This window comes from Miscanthus floridulus, chromosome 15 (genome assembly GCF_019320115.1).
Source record: "Miscanthus floridulus cultivar M001 chromosome 15, ASM1932011v1, whole genome shotgun sequence".
Lineage (NCBI taxonomy): Eukaryota > Viridiplantae > Streptophyta > Magnoliopsida > Poales > Poaceae > Miscanthus > Miscanthus floridulus.
Window position 1 is genome coordinate 2060974 of NC_089594.1, and position 25900 is coordinate 2086873.

At 44.4% G+C, this 25900-nt stretch overlaps 3 protein-coding genes across 4 annotated transcripts; all 3 read left to right on the forward strand.

The window, feature by feature from the left end:
- The first annotated feature begins 866 nt into the window (after positions 1-866).
- LOC136509010 (protein DWARF 53-like) lies at positions 867-4774 on the forward strand. The gene is made up of 3 exons (XM_066503806.1): positions 867-2147; positions 2512-2755; positions 2884-4774. Exons 1-3 carry the CDS (start codon positions 946-948, stop codon positions 4459-4461), a joined length of 3024 nt encoding a protein of 1007 aa, XP_066359903.1. The 5' UTR covers positions 867-945; the 3' UTR covers positions 4462-4774.
- A 2257-nt stretch (positions 4775-7031) lies between these two features.
- On the forward strand, positions 7032-17645 carry LOC136508678 (uncharacterized). Of its 2 annotated transcripts, XM_066503423.1 has the most exons (10): positions 7032-7371; positions 12247-12352; positions 12894-13953; positions 14044-14285; positions 14366-14445; positions 14660-14788; positions 14884-14979; positions 15676-16447; positions 16520-16816; positions 16926-17645. In XM_066503423.1, the coding sequence occupies exons 3-10, from the start codon at positions 12998-13000 to the stop codon at positions 17072-17074; spliced, it is 2721 nt and encodes a 906-aa protein (XP_066359520.1). In that variant the 5' UTR covers positions 7032-7371; positions 12247-12352; positions 12894-12997; the 3' UTR covers positions 17075-17645. The 2 variants fall into 2 exon arrangements, with proteins under 2 accessions (XP_066359520.1, XP_066359519.1); XM_066503422.1 differs by lacking the exon at positions 12247-12352 and having other exon boundaries at positions 16926-17644.
- A 4572-nt stretch (positions 17646-22217) lies between these two features.
- LOC136506565 (jasmonate-induced oxygenase 4-like) lies at positions 22218-24541 on the forward strand. Its single transcript, XM_066501477.1, has 3 exons — positions 22218-22726; positions 23338-23671; positions 24086-24541. Exons 1-3 carry the CDS (start codon positions 22218-22220, stop codon positions 24365-24367), a joined length of 1125 nt encoding a protein of 374 aa, XP_066357574.1. The 3' UTR covers positions 24368-24541.
- Positions 24542-25900: the final 1359 nt, after the last annotated feature.

Genomic DNA, 25900 nt, shown 5'->3' on the forward strand with positions numbered 1-25900 from the left:
GAGCAGGGCATCCACAGGTGTAAAAGCGAGGTGACGGTGATGTGATGCCAGAATTTCCATGGGGCCTTGTTTAGGTTGCAAGTTTTTTTACTTTTTTTATCAAATCAAATCTTTAGACATATGTATGGAGTATTAAATATAGATAAAAAAAATAACTAATTATATAGTTTGATTGTAAATTATGAGACGAATCTTTTAAGCCTAGTTAGACCATGATTGAATAATAATTATTAAATATAAACGAAAATGCTACGATACCTAATACTGAGCAGGGCATCCAATGGTGGGGGTGCTGTGCAGTGCTCTCCACCTCCACCGAATTTCCCACGAATACCATACCAGGTGCGTGGGCCCACTGCCGCATCACCCACCCCCGGCCCAAAAGAGTCACTGTGCACCGTGAGTGACGCGTGGGGCCCACAGAGGCAGCGGCAGCAACATACTGTATCACCCAAAAGCAGCCTTTCCCCGGCAAGTATTTATTTTTTGTTTTATGTCCTTTCTCTATCTAGGCGATGCTGAAAAAATTTCAATCCGATAAATAGTACCATTTTCGTCTTATTTGACAAATATTATTCAATCGTGGACCAACTAGGCTCAAAAGATTCATCTCGTGATTTTCAACTAAACTGGGTAATTAGTTTTTTTTTACCTACATTTAATACTCCATGCAACGGCTAAAAATTGATGTGACGGAGAGAGAGTGAAAAAACTTTAAAATTTTGGTGGCATCTAAACAAGGCGCTACTCAAACTCCTCCACTGTCCCTTCCCTTCCCTGCATTGGAACTCTGGAAGTGAACTCAACAGGAGGAGCAAGGAACAACAACGGCCTCCACTCCACCTAGTTTCTGCCCTCTGCCTTGCCGTTATTTGCTGTTTCACTCCTCGCGTTTTTACACTTGACCCCCATGCCCAATCAAATCTAATCCCAATCCACTCCGCCATGCCGACGCCGGTGCCCGCCGCGCGCCAGTGCCTCGCCCCGGCCGCCGTCACGGCCCTCGACGCCGCCGTCGCCTCCGCGCGCCGCCGGGCGCACGCGCAGACCACCTCGCTCCACCTCATCGCCTCGCTACTGTCCCCCACCGCCGCGCCGCTGCTCCGCGACGCGCTCGCCCTCGCCCGCGCCCGCAGCGCCGCCTACTCGTCGCGCCTCCAGCTCAAGGCGCTCGACCTCTGCTTCGCCGTCTCCCTCGACCGCCTCCCTTCCACCCCCGTCTCTGCCACCACCAGCAATGACCAGCACGAGCCCCACGTCGCCAACTCCCTCATGGCCGCCATCAAGCGCTCCCAGGCCAACCAGCGCCGCAACCCTGACACGTTCCACTTCTACCACCACCACCACCAGGCGGCCTCGTCCACCACCTCCCCCAACGCCGTCAAGGTCGACCTCTCCCACCTCGTGCTCGCCATCCTCGACGACCCGCTCGTCAGCCGCGTCTTCGCCGACGCCGGCTTCCGCAGCAACGAGATCAAGGTGGCCATCCTCCGCCCCGCGCCGCCCGTCCCGCTGCTCGGCCGCGGCCTCCCCACGCGCGCCCGGCCGCCGCCGCTCTTCCTTTGCAGCTTCGCGGCCGCCGACGACGCTGACGTCCCATCCCCAGCGCCTGCCCTCGCGGGGGCTGCGCCGGGGGAGGACAACTGCCGCCGCATCACCGACATCCTCGCCCGCGGACGCAACCCCATGCTCGTCGGCGTCGGAGCCGCGTCCGCCGCCGCTGACTTCGCCAACGCGTCACCGTACCGCATCCTCCCCGTCAATCATCAGACGGACCTCCTCGCCGTCGCGGCGGCGGCACCGACGACGCCCGGTTCTGGCCTCATCTTCAGCATCGGTGATCTCAAGGACCTGGTGCCCGACGAGGCCGACCTGCAGGACGCGGCTCGCCGGGTGGTGGCGGAGGTCACGCGCCTGCTCGAGACGCACAGAGCTGCCGCCCGCCAGACGGTCTGGGTCATGGGCTGGTCGGCCACCTACGAGACCTACCTCGCCTTCCTTTCCAAGTTCCCGCTCGTCGACAAGGATTGGGAACTCCAGCTGCTGCCAATAACCGCCGTGCGCGACGCGGGCCCTGCGGCCGGACTCGTGCCCCCTCCAGCTCCAGCCACCACGGTCGCTGCCTTGTCCATGCCTGCCACTACAAGGTACTCCTTTTCTATCCATCGCCAGATCACTTGTTTATTTTATTTTATTTTATTTTATTTATTGTGCATAAGATTTGATGAGCCGCATCGCATCCATCATCCATGTGCGGTGATTGCTGTGCTTAGCCTATCACACGAACCAGGACAAACGTTTCTTTTATGTCTGCTTGTCACCCCGAGTACTGTGATTACTTTATGATGCTGTTCTTGAGTAGTTTAATGTTTTGTAGAGTGTGGAAGACAAGGGGTAACATGTGCTGTTTGTTACAAAGTGACATAGCCACCAGATGACTCCTGTTTATGATTTTCAAGTTATGCTCATTACCATCGGCAGGATCTAACAGTTCAAACTTGTAATTTGCAGCTTCATAGAGTCGTTTGTTCCTTTTGGAGGTTTTATGTGCGATACCTACCAAGCAAATAGCCCCACAGCAAATTCCTGCCCTCAGGCCCTGCGATGTCAACAGTGCAACGATAGATATGAGCAAGAAGCTGCAACTATCATTAGAGGAAGTGGCATTACAGCTGAAGCTCACCAAGAAGGTCTACCTTCCCTGCTGCAGAATGGCAGCATGATGGGTCCTAACAATGGGTTTGATGCAGTCAAGGTGTGAGGCTACTTCTATCTTCTAGAATTTTGAAGTTAAATAGTGACTGCAACTTGTACAGCTTGCTGATAGATGAATAGTTTTCGATTTGATTGGTATAATAGATGTACAGTTTTTCTTCAGTGCAGGCTAGAGATGATCAGATGGTATTGAGTACAAAAATACAGAATCTGAAGAAGAAGTGGAATGAGTACTGCCTACCCAAGGATTCAAGTATTGCACTGTGTAAACATGTAGAGGATGCTGAAGGGTCAATCCAGCTGATGCCCAAGGAGGTTGATGATCTGAATCTTAAGCCTCCTCACTTCTCTGTACAGCCTTACACTTACTTCAGGGGTTCCTCAAACTGGGATCAAACTTCACCTAGTGCACTGCATTCAGCAGCTTCAGGAGGTGCTTCTGCCTTTGGCCAATGGCAGAGGCCGTCACCCGTCACTGCACAAAGTCATGATTTGAGCAATTACAAGCTACTCATGGAACGGCTGTTTAAGGCTGTTGGGAGGCAGGAGGAAGCCTTGAGTGCTATTTGTGCATCCATTGAGCGGTGCATGTCAATGGAGAGGCGTCGTGGTGCAAACAAGAAGAATGACATATGGTTTAGTTTTTATGGCCCGGATAGCATTGCCAAGCGGAGAGTTGGTATGGCACTTGCTGAGCTGATGCATGGTAGCTCAGAGAACCTGATATATCTGGACCTAAGCCTCCATGACTGGGGTAACCCCAATTTCAGAGGAAAGCGTGCTACCGACTGTATCTCTGAAGAGTTGAGAAGGAAGCGGCGATCAGTTATCTTCCTTGACAATGTTGACAAAGCTGACTGCCTTGTTCAGGAGAGCCTGATTCATGCCATGGAGACTGGCAGGTACAAAGACTTGCATGGGGGACGGGTGGCTGACCTTAATCACTCCATTGTGGTGTTGTCTACAAGAATGATCCAAGGATGTCAGGATGCCTCTATTGGGATGGAGGAGGGCAATGCTTTTTCAGAAGAAAAGGTTGTGGCAGCTCGTGGACATCAACTGAAGATCATAGTTGAGCCAGGCACAACCAACATCATTGGAGGCCCTGGAGGCAAAGTTGTAGTTTCCTCAAGGCATTCCTTGAGAAACAATCCAGCATCTTTGTACTCCAGTTCTTTCAGTAAGCGGAAGCTCCACATCTCTGATGGGCAAGAAAAGACAGCAGAATCACTGAGCACTTCAAAGCGACTGCATAGAACATCAAGCATTTCATTCGACTTGAACCTCCCAGGCGACGAGGCCGAAGCCCAGGACGGTGATGACGACAGCAGTAGCAGCCATGAGAACTCATCCGGTGATCCAGAGGGATCTGTGGGCAGCCTCTTACGATCAGTGGACGAGTCAATCAATTTCAAGCCATTTGACTTTGGCAAACTTTGTGAGGACATCCTGCAGGAGTTTAGCAGTACTATGAGCAGTACTCTGGGCTTCAGTTGCAGGCTGGAGATCGACGCTGGGGCTATGGTGCAAGTATTGGCAGCGGCATGGGCATCTGATTCAGATGAGAAGAGGCCTGTGCGAACGTGGGTGGAGCAGGTATTTGCCAGGAGCCTTGAGCAGCTGAAAGTCAGGTGTAAGAATTTGAGCAGCTGTACTCTGAGATTGGTTGCCTGTGAGGATGAAATGCCGGTGAAAGAAGATGGTTTTGGAGCTTTCCTTCCCTCGAGAATAATTCTGGATTGGTGATGGTGATATGTGTCTGTATAAAGTTTGCATTGTTGCTAGCTGTAAGTATTGGTTAGCATATAGTACTGGTTAGCCCACCCCACCCACCATAGTGCATAGTAGCATATAGTAGTGTACTAGTATAGCATCATATCATTATTTGGTCGCTTAAAAATAATGTAATTAAGCTGTATGTACGTACGTATGTAGTCTAGCAAGCTACTCGTTGAAGTCGATCACTTGTTGGCTTCGCAGATTAGGTAGGGTCTGTGATCAGATCATGACGTCCTGGCCCCTTGGCTACTTCAAAGCATCACAAGATGTATTGTGATCATGGGTCGTCCCTCTTATCGATGGTTCTCAATAAATTGTATTGTTGCTCGTACGTGTGTATATATTTGTTAATGTATTTGTAAGGCCATTTGTAAGGCCGTGATGGCCTTTCATGTGGAATTCCATATCCTGATGCATCCAAACTGGCCGACAACTTGCATTGTTTCTGTGGTGCTGATTAGCTAGGCTGGTCAAGCCTCTTTGTGACGCACTCCTCTGAAGAGGTGAACAGTACAAGCTAAGCTAAGTTTAGAAGTACTTCTGCATTAAAGATCTTGTTAAATTGTTGTCAGTGAGCTAACTGTCTGCGTAACATACTAACTGACAACACGGCCTATACCAAAAATTACCGACGGCAGCATGGATGGACACTATTTTGTTGGAAAGCAAGTAATTACTTGGTTTCATTCCTCAAGTATTACGTGCCAATAAACCAAGTACAAAGTTGGTCTCCAGTTCTGGAATTATTCCTGCAAACCGAAGTGCTGTTTGTGTTCCTAGGTTTTATGCATTGGTCCAATTCTTATGAATACAGTCGGTTCATTCCAAAATTGGTGGTTTTTAGAGCCAATGACCAGACTTTTAGAAACTTGCTAGCTTGGGAATGCCTGAAGTGCTAAAGCTATCTCCTCTTTATAAAACACTGTTCATCTACTAGCCATAACAGTATTTTTCTCTCCCAACAAGTCAGCCGAAAATGACTAACCGGCTTTAATCCAGCTCAGCCGAACAGACAAGATCATATCTTGGATTTTGATTTAGGCATCTGAAATCAGAGATGTATGCTATCCTTTCAGGTCTGGACATGAGCCTGGTTATCTTCAGAGCATCATTGAGAAGGCCGTCAAGCACGATTTTGACATCGATGAAGTACGTCGGTTTGCTGAAAACGAAAATATGGTCGCCAAGATGCTGAACCTGAGTGCGCTGTAAGTGACAAGATCATGAGGCCGAGATACAGAACAGACTTCATGGGCCTTAAAATCAGGACAGTAGATCCCAACGAACCAACGGCCTGAAAATCATGGACCTGAGAGAGAGAGGGCATGCTTTCTCCATCACGCAAAAAGGTTTGGGCGTCTTTGTATTAAGATAGGAAAAACATTTAATACAACACGCTTTAATGGCGCCCTCGGTGGTCAGAAGAGATACATATGGACGCTCGGACCCTCCATAATGTATTGAAAGCTATGTTGTTACATTGGACACTGATCAATCCGAATTACGGCGTTAGCTAGGAGGCTATGCTCGGGCTACCGAGCGGCGGTGGCGCTGCTTGCGCGGATCCACATCGCCGTCCGGTGGGAACAACTCGCGTAGCGCCTGCATATTACCTGGGTCCCCGCCGAAGATTTCATGTACGCCTTCAGAACCGAGGTCGAAGGAGACGTCATCCCGCTGGTTAGTTCCAGGCGCTTTAAGACAAGATGCTCACCTCGTTTGACGCGGTGATATGTGATATGCTCTGCGCTGCTATCCGCCTGCTCCTCTTAGGGAGTGTGGGCGGCGTACGTCCTCCGTGGGGCGTGACACCGGGCAACTCTAGAAGTGGTGGCTGCCTTGGCTTTGTGATTTGCTCGGTGAAGTGCTTGAGGCGTTTGCCAGCAGAGGGCGGGGATGGAGTGCAGTTGACAGCATCTGTGACAGCCACAACCGTCGCATCACCCGGGGTGACAGCCACGACCAGCGCTGGGTCAGTGAGCGTCTCGACTGGTAGCGTGAATTGTGGTGGCCCCAGTACTGGCGACATCGGAGGCGAGACTGATGTTCACTGGGCAACCTTCGCCAGAGTGTCCACCAGATCGAGGCACTGATGCTCCGGCTAGGCTCACGACGAGCGAGCTCCTCCAGCATAGGGTGCACCCACATGGGAGTCTTCGAACTCGAGTACAACTCCAACACTAGCGGATCTGGTTCAGCGAAGCACCGTGCCACAGCGGAGCAGCCGACAGGTGCGACCAAGTTGATTTCCCCCGCCGTCTGACTCTAGCGCCGTCATCGTCGTCATCGAGTTCCACCGGCGCCCCCCGCGGCACCCTGCACGGCCCTGTCCAAGCCGCCGTGTGGCGCGAGCTGGGAGGCGCGTGGGTTGCCGCCGCGGGCAGAGTGACGTGGCCGGTAATCACCCTTTGCCGCCGACGCATGCCTGGGCTGCTTGCATTCATTCTCAGCCCAACGAATCAACGGCCCAGCCCAATTGCCTCCTCCCCTCGTCGGCGACCACGACCCAACCCACACCTCGATTGACCCAGAAAAAAAATCCCCTTTGCCAGTTGCCACCGTCTCCCTCGCCGCCGCCGCCGTCTATCCAGACCTCGACACCTCGCCGCCCGCTGCCACCTCACCGCCGGATTCACATCGCCCAGCCGCCCCACCAGCCAGAACCCCGGAGCATCGCCTCGCCTTCCCGCCTTGCTCCGCGCTCCGCAGGTTAGGCAGCCGGTACCCCAAACCCTATAGCATCCTCTGCGCGGTCGGTTGTAGAAGAGCACTGGGGGCGTGAGAGAGGGAGTCACCAGCCCTCGAGACCTCCTCCCGCTTCTACCACTCCCCGGACGCTTGCAAAATGGGCATCTCAAATCCCACCTCACTCCCTTCGTAAGCACCCGCCCACTCACTTCTCCCATGCCATGTGCGAAATCCATGTACTATAGATTGTTCTGTGGTGTGCCAGAGTATTGGCACTTCTTGTTGTACCAGTCTCAGCGAAACTTGGCTTCTTGTCTCTTCTTCTTACTGTACAAAGCATATGCTCCACCGCCAACTTCTCTTCCCATTTGTTCCTGTCCAGTCGAATAATAATATTCAATTATACATGTGTGTGTATTGGTGCTGCTCGTTTTGCTTACCCCAGATGGGTTTCTAGTTCAAATCGCGTAATCACAGATTTAGCATTCCCATTTATGGGGATAAATTGATTATTATTCGACTATTTTTGTCACTACTTCACTAGGCTGGGTCCTTGAAGGTGGCATGTCCTTTAGCGTTCCATGTATGAAGATTTATTTGTATGGTGATTACCCTTTTAGCGTATGGATGCTTGCAGCACTGAAACTTTGTTTCAAAAGTAGAGTTTTGCTCATGTGTCCGTATATATTCACTTAAACATGCAGTCAGTACAAAACGGAAACCCTTCCGTCTGTTTTTTAGGCCCTGAGAGGAGAAGCAAGGCTGAAATGCCAGCAATCTCTTCTCCATTTCACCTGATCGGGTAATAGTTAATGACATGCACACTTCTATTTCTGTCTCTTATGATTTGGGACTGAATTTGATTATCTCGATGATTGGTGTTGTGAATCTATGGGAAAAGGATTTCTTGGGCCGCAAGTAGTTGCATGGGCAATTATTTCACATGGCATTGGCCAAACTGAAAGTCATGTAGATATTGTTCAAAACCTTATATTCTGTAGTTGAGATGGCAGAGTAAGGTTTACCCACTTGTCGCAAGCTACAGCATTAGTTATCAGTATTATGAAAATGCCTTTGTTTTTACCCATTTGGTGGAGATGGTAGTGGTCAATTTGTCTGTGTAGAGATGAATATTGTACGGTCTGCATAATATCATGCAACAGATGCACAAAAAGAACTGAGACTTGTCGTTTCTGCGTGTTACTTCTATTAGCTCCAATTTTGTTCACGTGTTCCACTTGATGAGTTGACAGTAAATGCTGTATGTATCATCAGAGCGGATTTGATTCTTTTGATGATCAGTTTGAACCGCTTGTCGTGTTATGTTTAACACATGGGAAATGAATTATAGCTCTGGAAGCAGTTATTGATATGTGCACCATATAGTCTTAAAACCTTTAATTTTATTGAAGAAATCACTCATATTGAAATGCCATATGAGCTTTCGATTGACATGGCTTAATATGGTACACAGAGATTGAATCATCAAGCTTTCCCCTATTGGTAAAAGCTATTTATGCTAGCAGCAGCAGCAACAACAACAACAAAGCTTTTATGTCCCAAACAAGTTGGGGTAGGCTAGAGTTGAAACCCAGCAGAAGCAATCAAGGTTCAGGCACGTGAATAGCTGTTTTCCAAGCACCCTATCTAAGGCTAAGTCTTCGGGTATATTTCATCCTTTCAAGTCTCTTTTTATTGCCTCTACCCAAGTCAACTTTGGTCTTCCTCTGCCTTTCTTCACGTTACTATCCTGGCTTAGGATTCCACTACGCACGGATTCCACTACGCACCCGTGCCTCTGACATGTCCAAACCATCTTAACCGGTGTTGGACAAGCTTTTCTTCAATTGGTGCTACCCTTAATCTATCACGTATATCATCGTTCCGAACTCGATCCCTTCTTGTATGACCGCAAATCCAACGCAACATACGCATTTCCGCGACACTTATCTGTTGAACATGTCGTCTTTTCGTAGGCCAACATTCTGCACCATACAACATAGCAGGTCTAATCACCGTCCTATAAAACTTGCCTTTTAGCTTCTGTGATACCCTTTTGTCACATAGGACACCAGATGCTTGGCGCCATTTCATCCACCCTGCTTTGATTCTATGGCTAACATCTTCATCCATATCTCCGTCTCTCTGTAGCATTGATCCTAAATATCGAAAGATATCCTTCCTAGACACTACTTGACTTTCCAAACTAATATCTTCCTCCTCCCGAGTAGTAGTGCCGAAGTCATATCCCATATACTCAGTTTTAGTTCTACTGAGTCTAAAACCTTTGGACTCTAAAGTCTTCCACCATAACTCTAGTTTCTGATTCACTCCTGTCCGGCTTTCATCAACTAGCACTACATCGTCCGTGAAAAGCATACACCAAGGGATGTCCCCTTGTATGTCCCTTGTGATCTCATCCATCACTAAGACAAACAGATAAGGGCTCAAAGCTGACCCTTAGTGTAGTCCTATCCTAATCGGGAAGTCATCCATGTCTCCATCACTTGTTTGAACATTAGTCACAATATTATTGTACATGTCCTTAATGAGCCCGACGTACTTCGTTGGGACTTTATGTTTGTCCAAAGCCCACCACATAACATTTCTTAGTATTTATCATAAGCCTTCTCCAAGTCAATAAAAACCATGTGTAGGTCCTTCTTCTTCTCCCTATACCGCTCCATAACTTGTCTTATTAAGAAAATGGCTTTCATGGTTGACCTTCTGGGCATGAAACCAAATTGGTTCATAGAGACCCGCGTTATTGCTCTCAAGCGATGCTCGATAACTCTCTCCCATAGCTTTATAGTATGGCTCATCAACTTAATTCTCCGGTAATTAGTACAACTTTAAATATCCCCTTTATTCTTGTAGATCGGTACCAATATACTTCTCCACTCGCAGGCATCTTGTTCGATCAAAAAATATGGTTGAACAGCTTGGTTAGCCATACTATAGCTATGTCCCCGAGGCATCTCCACACTTCGATTGGGATACCATTCGATCCCATCGCCTTACATCCTTTCATCATTTTCAACGCCTCTCTGACCTCAGATTCTTGGATTCTCCGCACAAAGCGCCTATTGGTGTCATCAAAAGAGTCATCTAACTGAATGGTTGTGTCCGTATTCTCACCATTGAACAATTTGTCAAAATACTCTTGCCATCGATGTCTGATCTCATCCTCCTTCACCAAGAGATGGTCCCTTTCATCCTTACTGCACTTAACTTACTGCACTTAACTTGGTTGAAGTCCCTTGTCTTTCTCTCACGAACCCTAGCCATCCTATAAATGTTCTTCTCTCCCTCCTTTTGTACTCAAATGTTGGTAAAGATCCTCGTACGCTCTACCATTTGCCACACTTACAGCTCGCTTTGCAGTCTTCTTTGCCATCTTGTACTTCTCTATGTTGTCCACACTTCTGTCATGGTACAAGCGTCTATAGCATTCTTTTTTCTCCTTAATAGCCCTTTGGATTTACTTGTTCTACCACCAAGTATCTTTAGCCTCGCCTCCACTTCCTTTGGTTACTCCAGACACCTCTGAGGCCACCTTCCGAATGTTGGTTGCCATCTTCTCCCACATGTTGTTTATGTCATCTTCTTCCTTCCAAGAGCCCTCTTTGATAACCCTTTCCCTGAATACCTCTAACGTCTCCCCTTTCAGTTTTCACCACTTTATTCTTTCAATCTTAGCTTGTTTATCCCTACGGGCACGCACCTGAAAACGAAAGTCTGCCACCAAAAGCTTATGTTGAGAAACAACACACTCCCCTGGTATCATCTTGCAACCCAAGCATGCTCGTTTGTCCTTTCTTCTTGTAAGGACAAAGTCAATCTGGCTAGAGTGTTGTCCGGTACTGAAGGTCACTAGATGAGATTCTCTCTTTCTAATGAAAGTGTTGGCTATCATCAGGTCAGAAGCTACCGCGAAGTCCAAAACTTCCTCCCCCTCCTGATTCCTACTACCATACCCAAAACCTCCATGAACTACCTCGAAACCTGCGCTTGTAGTACCTACATGCCCATTAAGATCTCCTCCTATAAAAAGCTTCTCACCACTAGGTACAGCTCTAATCAGGCCATCTAAGTCTTCCCAGAACTGTCTCTTAGAACTCTCGTCGTGGCCTACTTGGGGGGGCATACGCACTAATTACGTTCAAGACCATATCACCAACGACAAGCTTGACTAAGATAATCCTATCCCCTTGCCTTCTCACTCCCACCACACCATTCTTGATGCTCTTATCAATCAAAACTCCTACTCCATTTCTATTCGTGACTGTCCCTGTGTACCAAAGCTTGAAACCTGTATTGTCCACCTCCTTCGCCTTCTGACCCTTCCATTTAGTCTCTTGAACGCATAATATATTTACACGCCTCCTAGTCACGGTATCAACTAATTCTCTTAACTTACCTGTAAGCGACCCTACATTCCAACTACCTAAACGGATCCTAGTTGGTAAAAGCTATATCAAGTTGACACTAATTCTTAGCACTAAGAGCATTTTACTACTACGTTGTGCTTTTGCACTCTTGAATGCCAGAAAAATGGGTCAATTATCAAATAGCGCACTGATTGCTAAATAGTATTTGGTATCAAGAAATAAATCATACGGGACCTCATCACCTTTTGGGCCCTTGATATACTTTCTTCAAAACACGACAAATGGCAAATAGATGAGATGGTCGATTCATTCTACCACATGTCGTGTGTGTATAATAATCCAAATATGGTCTAAAGGCGAGTTAATCTCATAGGACCCCCCCCCCCCCCCCCCCCCCCCCCCCTCCCCCGGTTTTGGTCCTTGATGCCCATTTTTGAGCCATTACTCCTTCAGATTCAGATCTATCCTACAAAATACTTATGGTACCCCTTTCCAAAGGTGTGGAGGCAGTGTTGGGCCATCTTAGGCAACCGCCCCACTCACCTTAGCCACATGGGAGTAGGATTTATTGAGCCATTGGGCTACTATGAGTTGTTTGCCGAGCCTTATTGATTTGCAGACTGCAAGCACTATCTAGCCATCAATACCAGCCTTGCAGTTTTGTACCTTGCAGTTGCAGGATGTAATCTTGCAAGCATCAAGTGGGAGGCAGGTTAGACTGGCACACTGTGGGGACAGGAGTGTAAGTAAACAGCACCAAACCTTCATGTTTCTAGCGGGTGAGAAGTTTAAGTTAGTCTATCATCTTCAATTTCATCTCAAGATGATGCTTTTGTGTCAATGGGAATTGAAATTCGATATCCTTATTACTTCAATCAGTTGTGGTGTTGTTTTTTAAATTCTAAAGGTTGGAAAATGGTAATGCATAAATATTTGACACTGTTACCATCGAGTGGTAATCCAGACCCTGCTCATGCAAAGTTTGTGCTCCTGCTGTCAACTTGTTTCTAGGTCAAGCTTCAACAACTAATTGTGGAGCTGATATACCTGCTTAGGATCCTTTTTAGGAGAAAACAATCCTAGGCACACTGCCTGATGCTCATAGATTGTGATATTCATTGTTTAAAAAACAACTCAATTAGACTCTTTATTTGCATGATTGATGCTTGCTATATGCAATTGATCTTCCTTGTCCACTTAGTTTTTGTTTTATGAATGCTAGCGTCACTGTTACTAATGTTCCATTTATTATTTCGCGAACTTCTAGAATATTGAACTGTGTTTTCTGCTCGTGATAAATTCATTCATTATCTTATACAGGACCTCTGAGATGTCGATATGAAGGGAGACCTGTAACTTGTATATATATTAGGGCTTAGTTTTCTTGTTTCCATATTTGTTTGGAGTTAAAAGCAAGGCTTCTCATGGCATCTCTGCAAGAATCCAATCCCCTGTGCTTGAAGCGGAAGCTTGTTGATGACTGCCTGTCAAAAGACTGCAAATCTCGCCGTGTCAAATCTGAGAATGGGCCCTCATTCGATTCATCATTTGCTAAACACTGCAACTGTTGCTGCACTCGACCTAACCTTGCCAATGATTGTGTCAATTTTCTGAAGAGTGGAGCGCCATGCCGTGTCATGTATTACAAAAAGGGTTCGTGGCACAATTTTCCAGAGCAAATAATGAAGTCCCTCATCGGTGAATTCAAAGGAAATAAATCAAGTGTTGTGTCTGTGGTGGATGATGAACCAATTCTTGTTGATTTCTTGTCAATGACCCTGGTCAACCTAAAAACCAGAAAACAGCGGTCTGTTGCCTGGTTTGATGACACTGGCAAGCGTTTCTTTCCTTCTTTGTTCTTTGATGAGGAAAGTGATGAAATGGCCAAACAGGATTCTGGCAATGTTGATAGCACTGCACAGGGAATAATGTTAGATAAGGTTGCGAATTCTCCACCTGAAGTGGTCAAGCAAGTAGTTCTTGAATCTAATCCCCCAGTCCCTCAAAAACCTTCGACTGTGGATGTCTTGCGCAAGAAGATCACATCTGTCGAAAGAGGCAGCGAAGGTTTTCTGTTTGTCCAGAACCTTTTTCTCTCTGGTATGAGTCCGTTTGCAACACCGAATAACATACTTCATGTCCACCGCTACTCTCCAAACGATATCACCGCACAATGTAGATTTGAAGCTTTTGAAAGACAGATGAAGTCAACTAAAGAAGCACGTGGTGATGCAAATGTTAACTATGGATGGCTAGGATCTAGGAAGAGTGACATAGTTAGGATTCTTATTAATGGTTTGGGTACCACTGCAAATCCTGTTGAGAAAGCAGGTTTGAGTGCTGGTGTATATCTTTCACCAGAAAACCGAGCCTTTACCAGGTGTGTTCTCCTTAACCCTGTTTTTGTGATTACTGTTTTTGTATTTGCTTAATATAATATTATTTTTACGCCACATGTTAATTGTTTCAGTGTCGGTCTTTGCGATGTTGACGAAAAAGGAGTGCAGTATATGTTGCTGTGCCGTGTGATATTGGGCAATGTGGAAGCTGTTGAACCTGGATCACAAGAGTCTTTTCCAAGCAGTGAGATATATGATTCTGGTGTTGATGATTGTTCAAACCCAAAGTGTTATGTGATGTGGCCATCACATCTGAGCACTCACATCCGTTTAGAATATCTTGTTAGTTTCAAGCTTGTCCCAAAAGTTCGAAGTAAGATGATTAATAAGACCTTTATCATGTCATATTGAGAAAGTTAGTCTTAACATTCTATTTGGTGCCCTTATTTTCAGATTATTTGCTTGACTTGAAGGGTTTATGGTTTAACCCATCACTAAAGGAAGTTGGAATGGATATTTCTACACTTCAACCTGTGAGGCAACCTGAATCTTGTTATTTGTTCACCATCGGTTTTCCTGTTAGATTCATGTCTATTGAATATTGATTACCATGGGACAACAGAAACGTGCTCTCATATCAGCTCTGCTGTTCAATGATCCCTCCTCTGTGCATCTTGCAACGGCAAATGATTTTAGCTTTGTTGTATGGTAGTATTCCATTTATCCAACCAAACAATCTGTTTGCAGGTAATGTGTGAAACAGGTGAAGGACCAACTTCCCCATGGATATCATTCAGAGTTCTGTTTGCAGTTATTCAAGACAATATATCATCAGTGGCAAGGGAGCTTCTCTTCCATCATTATGAGGAGCTGAAGGTACTATCAGCTTGAAAAGTTAAGTTATAAGGTAGGTATTTATTGTGGTTTGTGTGGTGTGTGCTCAGCACCGTTTCAATCTTTCCACCTGACAGGAAAGCATAATAACTCGCGAAGAAATGGTGAAGAAAATGATAATAATAGTTGGAGAGAAAGTACTTTTGGAGGCCTTGAAGAAGCTTCATTACTGTGTAAGTTCATAGTTGCATGCATTTTCTTGTTTCATGTCAAACGTGAGGAACCTTTCAAGGCTTGTGTTATGCAAGTTCAAGCTTGTATAGGAAGGACTTCGTAACACATTTTGTTTCCCAATTTCACCGTAATAACCTGTTAAAGGTTGTTTTACTAAATGCTGATTGCATGAGCCTGGCTGCATAACAGAAGGCTTCTTTTCAGTTTTCAAACCCAAACCTGCTTTTTTGAAGCAAAAGCAATTGATTTGTGTCTCATGAATAGTATGGATATGCAACTGTTACCATACAAATGAGTCATAACAAGGCTGTCATGTGCTTAATCTACTTTTAACATTTCTAATAGTTGAATTGTTTGATGGTTCATGGTAAGCGAGATTGATAGGAAATTATCAAACAACTTCATGCCACTTGAGCACTAGTGGTTATGTGCAAAGAAAAATTGTTACAATTAGGGGTGTTCAACCAATGGTTTATCGGTCTAGTCAAAACCTTCCTTATCCTTCCTTGCTCCACTTGCTTAGACTTGATGAGTGAACAGTTTGTAATGGTTTGAAATAACCTGTTTGTCCAGCCGTCGTATAATATTTTCTTTACTCTTCTCAGGATGATCTTAAGTGTTCCAAATAAGTAATGTGCACTACCTTTTTTCTTACTGGCATCGAGCGTCACTTTCTTAGTGGCTTCTTTTTGCAGCCATCATTGTGGTACAAGCCTTCTGTTGAAGCAGTGTCTAGTGATTCTGTAATGGCAGCACCAGAACAATTATCCTTGGATAAGGCAGGTGGAGATTATTCATTAACTCTGAGGGTTAACCATGCTGATTCACATACACCAAATGCTGTGTCTGAACGTGCCACAGTTCTTAGCACCAAAGGATGTGATACCCTTGCAGCGGATATGGTGCCCAAAGGTCAAGATTGTCTGGCACCAAGTGGTGTGCCAGAAACATCTAGTTCTGCTGCTGCCATGTGTGGGGCTTCTACAAGTGCAGAACCCAAGTGCAGAGATCCTCCTGTACAGATGGTGCCACCTGGAAACTCTGCAACCTCGTGTGCCAAAAACCAAGATTCCTTTGTAGGAAGAGTGGCACCTATAGTTCATGAAGGCCTTTTGAGGACAATTTCTGGAAGCTCTTCATCTCCTGGTCGGGAGGTTTGCAAATCCGGCACACCGACCACAGGATGTCCTGGTTATGCTTCTCTAGCACAAGTTAATACCTCCCAAACCCATGGAGTTTCTGCTCCAGGCGTCACTCCTCAGGGCTATGAATCTGCTGTACCAAGCTTGTCACTTGGAAATTCCAAAAGTACAGGTGTGAAACAACTCAATTCTGCACCGAGAATGGCACCTGAAGGCCAGAAATTCCTTTCACTTGGTATTGTGTCACGAAGCCCAGCACCTCGTGATTTAGTAAAATGCCAGACCAGTTCGACACTGGTTGCCATACCTCCAGTTCTTGCACCAGGTAAGCCTCTGTGCAATATGATTGCTGCCTACCATGTATGTATGGATCATTAAGGTTGTCATTTATGTGCAGGCCATGGAAAATCACCATCCATGAAGATCGAGGGCCATGATTCTCTGGCGCCGAGTGTCAAGCCAAGTCTAGCACCAAGTAAAGCACCAAAGTTGCATGAACCTGTGATAGCTGATACGAGCATCAAGGGCTGTGATTCTCTAGCACTGAGTATCACACCAAATGGCCATGATGGTCCAGCATCAAGTAATAAAACTCCAAAGCGGCATGAATCTGCGATAGTTGATACGATGCCAGAAAGCAGTCTCTCTCAAGGCCAGAGTGTCGCTACAAAGGCCTATGATGCTCCTAAACCAAGTGCGGTGCCTGAAAACTCTTTACTCTGGAATGTGAAACTGACTAGCTTTAGTGCTTCATTTCGTTGCTTTGACTAACGCTAATAATGCCTGGTGTGTGGTGGCTGCAGGAACTGGGGAGCCGAAGAGAGAACAGGCTGCGGTAACTGGCTCGCAGGGTAAATCATCTGTTCCAGGCCTTGATGCTAGCAGCCATGTTACTGGGGCAGCGAGTGCCCTTATCGCCCTATCAACTCTGCGAGAGAATTGCGGGCGTTAGAGCAGTAGCAGCGGTGTCACTAAAAACTGCGTGGTTCCCGTTGGATCAGATCCTTGCTCTGTACATGTGATGATTCCCGGCCGGTTCCATGTATGCGTGTGGTTGTAGCAGTGGTGTAAGCCGGTGGCGGGAATGTATGGATCAGTGTATGCATGCCCTAGCCCTAGGACAGGAATCACCCCGTCGACTCTGAACAATAAACCCTCTTTGATTTTGATCCCCATGCGTATGGTGGTTGCTGTTGGTGGTCTCGTCTTGTGCTTGCTTTGTCCATTGCTTGGCAGTAGTTGTGATGAGTTGCTAATGGCCTGGTTCTCCTCATGCATGGCATGGACATTGGGAGATAATGTTGACAAATACAGAAAAAATGTGTGGAAAGTGCTATGGTCTCACAGACCCACCACCATGTCCATGTGGCTGTGGCGTTGGAGATGGAGAGCAGCCTTACGACACAGGAAGCGTAATTTGGCTCGGCGCCGGCCAACAATTGCAACCATCTCGGATAGGACTACACAAGGTAAATATTATCTATTTTCCTTTTTCTTTTTTTTTTGTAGAAATGATGACTTCGTTGGGTAACTGGTTACATCTTATAACAATGAAAAAAAGGAAGGTACAGTTGTTGAGTCGTTCGTTCGAGATGGTTGCTACAAGTTTATTTATACTTTTATTTATTCAGCAGAGATGGATGAGTGACGCGAGTCCATACGTTATTAGCTAGCAGACGCACGCGTTTTTGAAGGCATCGCGCGTCGCATCAAAAAGAGAAAAACATATGCATGTGTCGAAAATCTACATGGCCATTTATTAGATGGATGGATCATTTTTTCGTAGCAGGCCTCGCTTTCTTTTCAATAATGCACAACGTGCACATTGACGAAACACAGGGACTCGTTTGTCTATGCAGCAGTAGCGGATGGAGTACTAACATTAGATTAGATGCTGCTTTGGAATGGAAATATAAATGTATGTATGTATCGTTTTCGCAGCACACTTGCGTGCAAGATGGTGCTCCGGCCGGCGGCCACTTGCTTTGCCTTGCAAATTAAATCAGTCTCGAGTCACCGTGACTTGCTGTCGCCCTGCCACCGGACCGCCGTGCTCATGCATGCATCGATAGGACTGGCTCACTATAGCTCCAACTGCATACACGCACGTTGGGTAGCAATGCAATGCAAGATAGTACTACCATTTTTTTCTTCGCCTGTGCTGTGACTATTATATAGTAGTCTACAATTAACTTTGATGATGTGTTAGTACATACATATCATTACTGCAAGTGGCTTGACCTCGATTTCGACCATGTGCAGTATATGTATATCATCAGTTTTCTTATTTGGCCTGCGCCATGGACAGATGCAAGCTAGGGATGGGTTACCAGCTTTGGTACTCTTTGTGATAGTGGTGCCAAGCATTTTTTTTTTGTGCGAAGAAAGCAATTGCTAAACTAGTAGCAGTGTTTTGTAAAAAAAAAAAAACTTGAGGCTCAATCAACATTGCGTTTTTCTTAGTAAGTATCACACTATACAAATATAATTTGTAGCATGCAGAGGCAGGCAATTAGCCAGGAGCCGTCTCTAAAAATGATTTCCCAAACGAGCCGCCTCTACAAATCTTTTAGCCACATCTAAAAATGCTCTATTTTTAGAGGCGGCTCTAGATGCAACCGCCTCTACGAATGGACTTCTAGAGGTGGTTGGATTTAGAGCTCCCTCTAAAAATCAATTTGTAGAGGTGGCCGGATATAGAGTCGTCTCTAAAAATAGGTGCAACACCATAAGATTTGAATTTTTAAAATGACCTCATATGAAAAAATGACCAAAACCAAAGTTTAGATCTCAAATTAGTTCAAAAAAAGTTTAGATCTCGAAGAGTTATACAACTTTGTAGTTGATAACTTTTCTCGTTTGAAATCATCTAACCAGGGAAAATTGCGTTTAAATTTCTCACATTTGAAATTCAAAATTTTTAAATGACCTCGGATGGAGAAATGATCATAACCAAAGTTGTAAATCTCGGTGATATCTACAACTTTGCAGTTGAAAACTTTTTCATTTGCATTCGTGTAGGGTCTCATATAGTCATTTTAAAATCGGATGAAGAATACGAGAAGAATGAATATCTTATATGGACACAAGTGACTTATGGGTTGGTGGAATGGTTATTGGAGATATGCGTGAGGCTATAGGTTGTAGGTTTGTTCCCCTTCGGCCGCGTTTTTTGCACAAAAATTCACCTGACTCGTGGCTGCCTGGTGGGGTCTCCCTGTATAATTTTTAGCTATTTTTTGTTAGAATGACAGCCGCCTCTACAAATCATCGATTTGTAGAAATAAAAAAGTAGAGGTGGTTGGGCCTACTGCTTCTACAAATCTTGCCCGTAGTAAGTGTATTCAATATTTTTCTCTAGGCTGTGTATGGCTCCTTATGTGAAATAGGCAAGTACCTCTAAAATTGATGCAACAATCTTTTATTGATTACTTCATAATCTCTAGCTAGCACCATATCAGTTACACCATTAATCAGTTTAAAGTTAAGAACAATCAATCACACTGGTTTTCTTTGGTGATCAATGGCTAGAGTTAAATTACGCTACCATACCATTTTTGTCGACGTTCCACATCAGGCACACATTCCTACTCTTCTCATTCTGATCATTTTCCATACTTAGTTCATGCACAATAGTTTGAGATACAAATAGTGGAATTATGGAACTGCACGTTAATTATATGCTCATGCTAACTTTCAATCTCAACAAACAAAGTAAGGGGTTTGTTTTGTTGCTGAAAATTTTAGACAACTTTATTCTTTACATATCAAAAAGCTTCAGAGAGATATGCACATGTCTGCTATGCTCTTGTATATATTATTTTGTAATATATGTTAACATCAAAAGGTTCAATCAATTAATTGGTATGTGGTTATGAAGAAATCAAGTACATGAAATTGTTGTCGGTCAAGTTTGACATCCCTATCAATTGAATTGTATCAGTCCAAGCATTGTATGAAATGGTCAATTCATCACATGTCTATACTGATTTCAAATCAAGAATGTCCACATCATCACTTGAAGTTAAGCTTACATATACCATCTTGAGTAGTAAAGCTCCATTAAGGTCATAATATAGATTACAAACATATAACGCCATATGATGCTTTTTTTGCTAACATGTTGTGTGTATCCATATATATGATTCCCAACAAGCTAGGACACATTTGATTCAACAATTAAGACTTATTATTAAACAAATATTTGAGTTGCTAAAAATGGGGCTTAAGAAGTGTGGAAAATTCATGGAAATAGGAGATCCACATATCTAAATAATGAATAGTCTTTAGGTCTCCTAATATATATAGTCCTTTTTCTTTTTTAATTTTCTTTTTTGATGATGGTTCATGTTGGGTTTCAACTCTATCTTACCCCAACTTGCTTGGGAGACTAAAAGGTTTCATTTTTGTGTTTTTACCTCTGTTGATTAAGATAGCAAATATTTCCATTTTAAAGATTGGCGTGATTGCTTTGGCTTGCTTGCACAACATATATATTCAGCCTCTATTGATATAGAAAACTCATCAACTAACATTTATGTTTATAGCTTGTAAATGAGTTGTCATATCTATCTGAAGAGATATGCTTCTGTATAGGGAAATTTTGAATTTCCTTATTATAAATTAAAGGAAAGAAAAGGTCGCGATAGGAATAATATCTGTACTTTTCATGTAGTTTCTAAATCTTATAATATTTTCTTTGTTTTCTCCACAAATTTCATGTTCAAGAAGGCTAGCCCTATACATGCAGATATGGAGAATGATGATGTGTGCATTTACAATCCACTCTTGCAATGGCTCTGTAAGGAAAATGGACCCTAGCCCCATTTACTTTGGATTTTGGCGTTTGATGACCAACACAACTAAATTGGACTAATGAATTTGCAAGTAATTGTTTTGTAGTTCAATAGGGTGCAAGACGTGACTTGAACGAAGACGACATGATGATCCTACGATCAACACCATAAGCAAGACCCTAGAAGCACAAGAGAAGACCAAAGATATTAAGCAAAGTCCAAGCATGAAGATGGGAACCAAGCCAGACGTAAGATCGCGAAGAAACGAGCTTGGCAGAGGTGACCGGACGCGGCCCTATGAGTGACCGGACGCGTCCGATTAGTTGCTCGGCAACAGCAGGCGTCAGCAACAGCGATCGGACGCTGAGCGAAGCAGTGACCGGATGCACGAACTTCACTGTTCATCATCGCGGCAATATTCTCAGCGTGACCGGACGCAGCGGCACTGGACGACCGGACGCACAAAGTGCAGCGTCCGATCGAGTCTAGAGAGGTTCCAGAGCGGCGCTAGCGCGATCAGACACGTGATTTTAGTTGTAGAGAGCTGAGGAAACATAACAAGGGTGTTGATACACCATTTTAGTGATCTCCACTTGCATAGTGGTTAGTGTTTCATTAGGTGATTAGCGTAGGTGCTTTGCGAAGTGCTTAGGTTGATTAGACCACCGCTTATGCGCTTGCTCTAGGCTTAGGCCTAGTGTTTAGTGAGGTTTGCACACCTCTTACCACTCTGTGCTTGCGTGCACCATTGTTGTACATCGGAGGGGCTTATATTCTTGCGAGATCACACCAACCACGTTTCGACTGAAATTAATTTGTGAGGTTGATAGTTATGATATTACCCCATGTTACGAAAAATAAGATTTTTTGCAATTATTTTTTGTCAGTTCGAAGTACTTTATGTTACTTTAATCCTGGATATATAAATACACATGAAAATAACAACAAAAATCTACACATAATTTTCTAACATAGCCTATGGTCTTATATGTCGTCTAAGGAATTTGAACCTTGAAACACACTTGTAAGAGGAAAAATTGAAAGCGACAATCGATTTCATCAGAGGGTGAAACAAATGTGAATAGTTTGGAAGTAAACCGAGTAAATATTTTGTACAATGTCCTGAATATCCTTCCAATATATTCTATCACACTGGTTGTGTAGTACACACAAATCCCATGTTAATGAATGTTATCATATCACCGTAACCTCATAATCCCAAACAATTTCTCTCTATATATATCCCCCCACTGATTCATCTCCATACAACCAGATCAAAGAAACTATCACTTCCTCATCATGGCAACTATCAATGACCATTGCTGGCCAGAACCCATTGTACCTGTACAAACCTTTTCAAACTCTGGTGTGCCCACTGTGCCGCAACAATACATCAAACCTCCATCTGAGCGTCCTAGTGGTAGCATAACTACTAGCATGAATTGTTCTGATCTTAGCATCCCTATCATTGATCTTGCATGCTTCTCCGACATCCCTGAGCATCACAAAGCGATGCTGGAAGCAATCGGTGATGCATGCAAGAACTGGGGATTCTTCCAAGTAGTGAATCACGGTGTGGGCATAGATTCAGTAAAGAGGATGAGAGAGGCATGGAGGGAGTTCTTTGACCTGCCTATGGAAGAGAAAAAATTATATGCAAACTCACCAGTGACATACGAGGGCTATGGGAGCCGCCTTGGAGTTGAGAAAGGTGCAACCTTGGATTGGAGTGACTATTACTTCCTAAACCTCCTGCCCAATGATACGAAGAACCTTGAGAAGTGGCCAGAGATGCCTCGTCACCTGAGGTAATACATGAAAGAGACGATTTTATATCTAGCTTAATTTAACTTTCTCTTCTGCAATTTATTTATTATGCATTTGTTTTTATGCATGGTGTCTAGCTTATCTTTTGTTATGTTAACTGTGTGATCCAACTTAGAATTCAGGTGTCTTTTACTTCTATTTCTTATTACCGTCGGCTATGGGATGCAAGGAACGCCGCCATCTTCAGAAGCGAGCGCCTCAGTGCACGGAATGTGTTGTCCAAAGTCTGCGATGATTTGATTATTTGGGAGGGCAGATTTGCCTCTACCTCCATGGTATCCGGTCTGCGCCGTTGTCGTGCTTATTTGCGCCCTTGTATTTCTAATCAGGGCTCAGTTAGCTCTTGATTTGTGCCTTGTATTTGGAACTCTCTTTGAATTTTAATGAAATCCAGGCAGGGAATCTCTCCCCTCCATAGTTCCTTTCAAAAAAAAAAAAAACAACTTGATAAAAGCCATGGAGCTTGAAATACAAAATTAAAGAACTAACTTATTCTATACGTGCGTGAGTGAAAGCCCTTACATATATATGAATCGTGAATGAAAGCTCATTTATATTTCAAGAAACTTATCTCTAGTGTATGTATGTGCAGGGAGGTGACTGACAAGTATGCATCTGAGCTAATGAATCTGAGTGAAGTATTGCTTAAGGCCATGTCAAGCACCTTAGGATTAGATGAGGACTACCTTCACATGGCCTTTGGTGGAAGTAAGGGCATCTCGGCAACCATGCGTGTGAACTACTATCCAAAGTGCCCAGAGCCCGAGCTGACCCTTGGCCTCTCCTCTCACTCTGATCCTGGCGGTATCACCTTGCTCCTTGTTGACGAAAATGTCAAGGGGACACAGGTACGCAAGGGGAACACATGGGTCACGGTGCAGCCGATCCCGGGTGCCTTTGTTGTAAACGTTGGAGATCAAATTCAGGTTATTAACCCTATATTATATCCCTGTTATTATCTTTATATTTTTATACATATACTAGAGGGAAAATTGTAGTTTTTTGCGTGAAGTAGTAGCTTTATTATCTTTACATCAAGTATATATATATAGCGGTAGTATGTAAGAGTTGAACACAGCATGGAGCTGACGTGCGCATCAGGCTGATGGACCGTGAAATAATCAAAAGAAACTGAATAGTGTAACCCATAGTACTGCATATGCTTTGCAAACATTCAAATGCATGCGTACACAGTTACATAAGCATGTATATATGCCGCATGCACTACTAAATTTTTGTATATATATACACTAGCTAGTAGTCGATCGATGCAATATACTTATATGGTGGATGATGCATGATACACGATGATGCATGATGCATGCATGGATATGGAACAGATCTTGAGCAACGGTGCGTACAAGAGCGTGGAGCACCGCGCGCTGGCTAGCTCCGGCGACGACCGCCTCACCATCGCCTTCTTCTGCAACCCTTGCGGCGACCTCCCCATCGCGCCGGCGGCTCAGCTCGTGGGCCCCGAGTCGCCGGCGGTGTACGGTCAGCCGGCCATCACCTTCAACGAGTACCGCAAGTACGTGCGCACCAAGGGCGCCCGAGGCAGGGCGCAGGTGGAGTCCCTCTCTCTCTCTCCCTCAGCAGCAGCAACACCAGCATCACCATGAATTAACCTAGCTGCACGCGAGCAAGAGAGATGGGAATAAAGTGCATGCAGCTGGTTGACCTATAGCAACTATCTTCTGTATCTTATTATTAAGTATGTTTGCCCATGTATGCATATGCTTGCAGCTAGCGTGTTTTCATTGTGATACCAGAATAACACACCAGCTACTCAGCTAGTCAGCTTGCCTGTAGTGCTGAAACTGCAGATAGTCATGTGTTAATATAAGTTGTGACTAGCTAGAAATCATCGATTGGTTTGTACGAATTTCAGTCGGTGTGGTTGATTGCAGTAACCATGTATGTACGAACATGCATTTCTATTCAATAACAAGTCCTCAGCTCGAGTGTAGTTTGGAACTATATTTTAGTTTGGATTTCAATTGTCTGTAACTCACATGATTATATATAGCTCACGAAACGTGATAGAACGGGCTATATAGGACCTGAAAATGGCTAGAAAAATGCATGTTGTATATGAGCATCAGATGTCCTGGAACTACATGAGGCTGCATAGTGCCTAGCAAGTGAAGCTGGACGAGCCAACACGACTAGGAGGGTGTAGTAATGGCCGAATGGAAACACCAGAAGTCTGTGGACCCATTTAAGGACCGAGGTGTATAGAAAACTAAAAGAAACACGTCATCAGGAACCCAAAACACTACGCCAATAGATATTTGTAGGGACGGCTCATGTGCATTTATAGCCACGGTTTTGTCAGCCGCCCCTAAGCAACCGTGGCTACAAATGCCTGATTTATAGGGGCAGTTGGCCAGCCGCCCCTAAAAGCAAATCGATTTGTAGGGGTAGCTGATGATTTGTAGGGGTGGTTGGATATTGAGCCGCCCCTACAGATTAATTTTCAGAAATTACGAAAAGTTGCCAAAATATAGTAATTTTTTAATCCAGGGAGGCTCCCACTAGTCAGCCACACACACCCGCTCCCTAGCTGTGGCATTTTTTGCGCAATTTTTGGAGACTTACACCTCACACTCACTGTCTATAATCCATTTTAATTTCCCACATATTATCCTAAACCGAGCATAAATTTATCGTTTTAGGCTCTAAACGAATTCAAATGAAAAGTTGTCTGGTACAAAGTTTTATAACTTTTCGAGATCTACAACTTTCATTTTGTTAGTTTCTCCATCCAAGTTCGTTTACAAAATTTGAATTTCAAATTTGAGAAATTCAAATGTAGCTTTCCTTAACAAGATGATTTCAAATTAAAAAGTTATCAACTAAAAAGTTTCATAACTTTTCGAGATCTACAACTTTCGTTTTTGCTGTTTGTCCATCCGAGGTCGTTTAAAAAATTCAAATTTTAAATTTCTGAAAATTCAAATATAGTTTTCCTTGACAAGATGATCTCAAATGAAAAAGTTATGAACTACAAAGTTTCATAACTTTTCGAGATCTACAACTTTTATTTAGGTAGTTTCTCCATCCGAGGTCGTTTGAAAAATTTGATATTCAAATTTGAGAAATTCAAACGTAGTTTTCCTTGACAAAATGAATTCAAATAAAAAAGTTGTCAA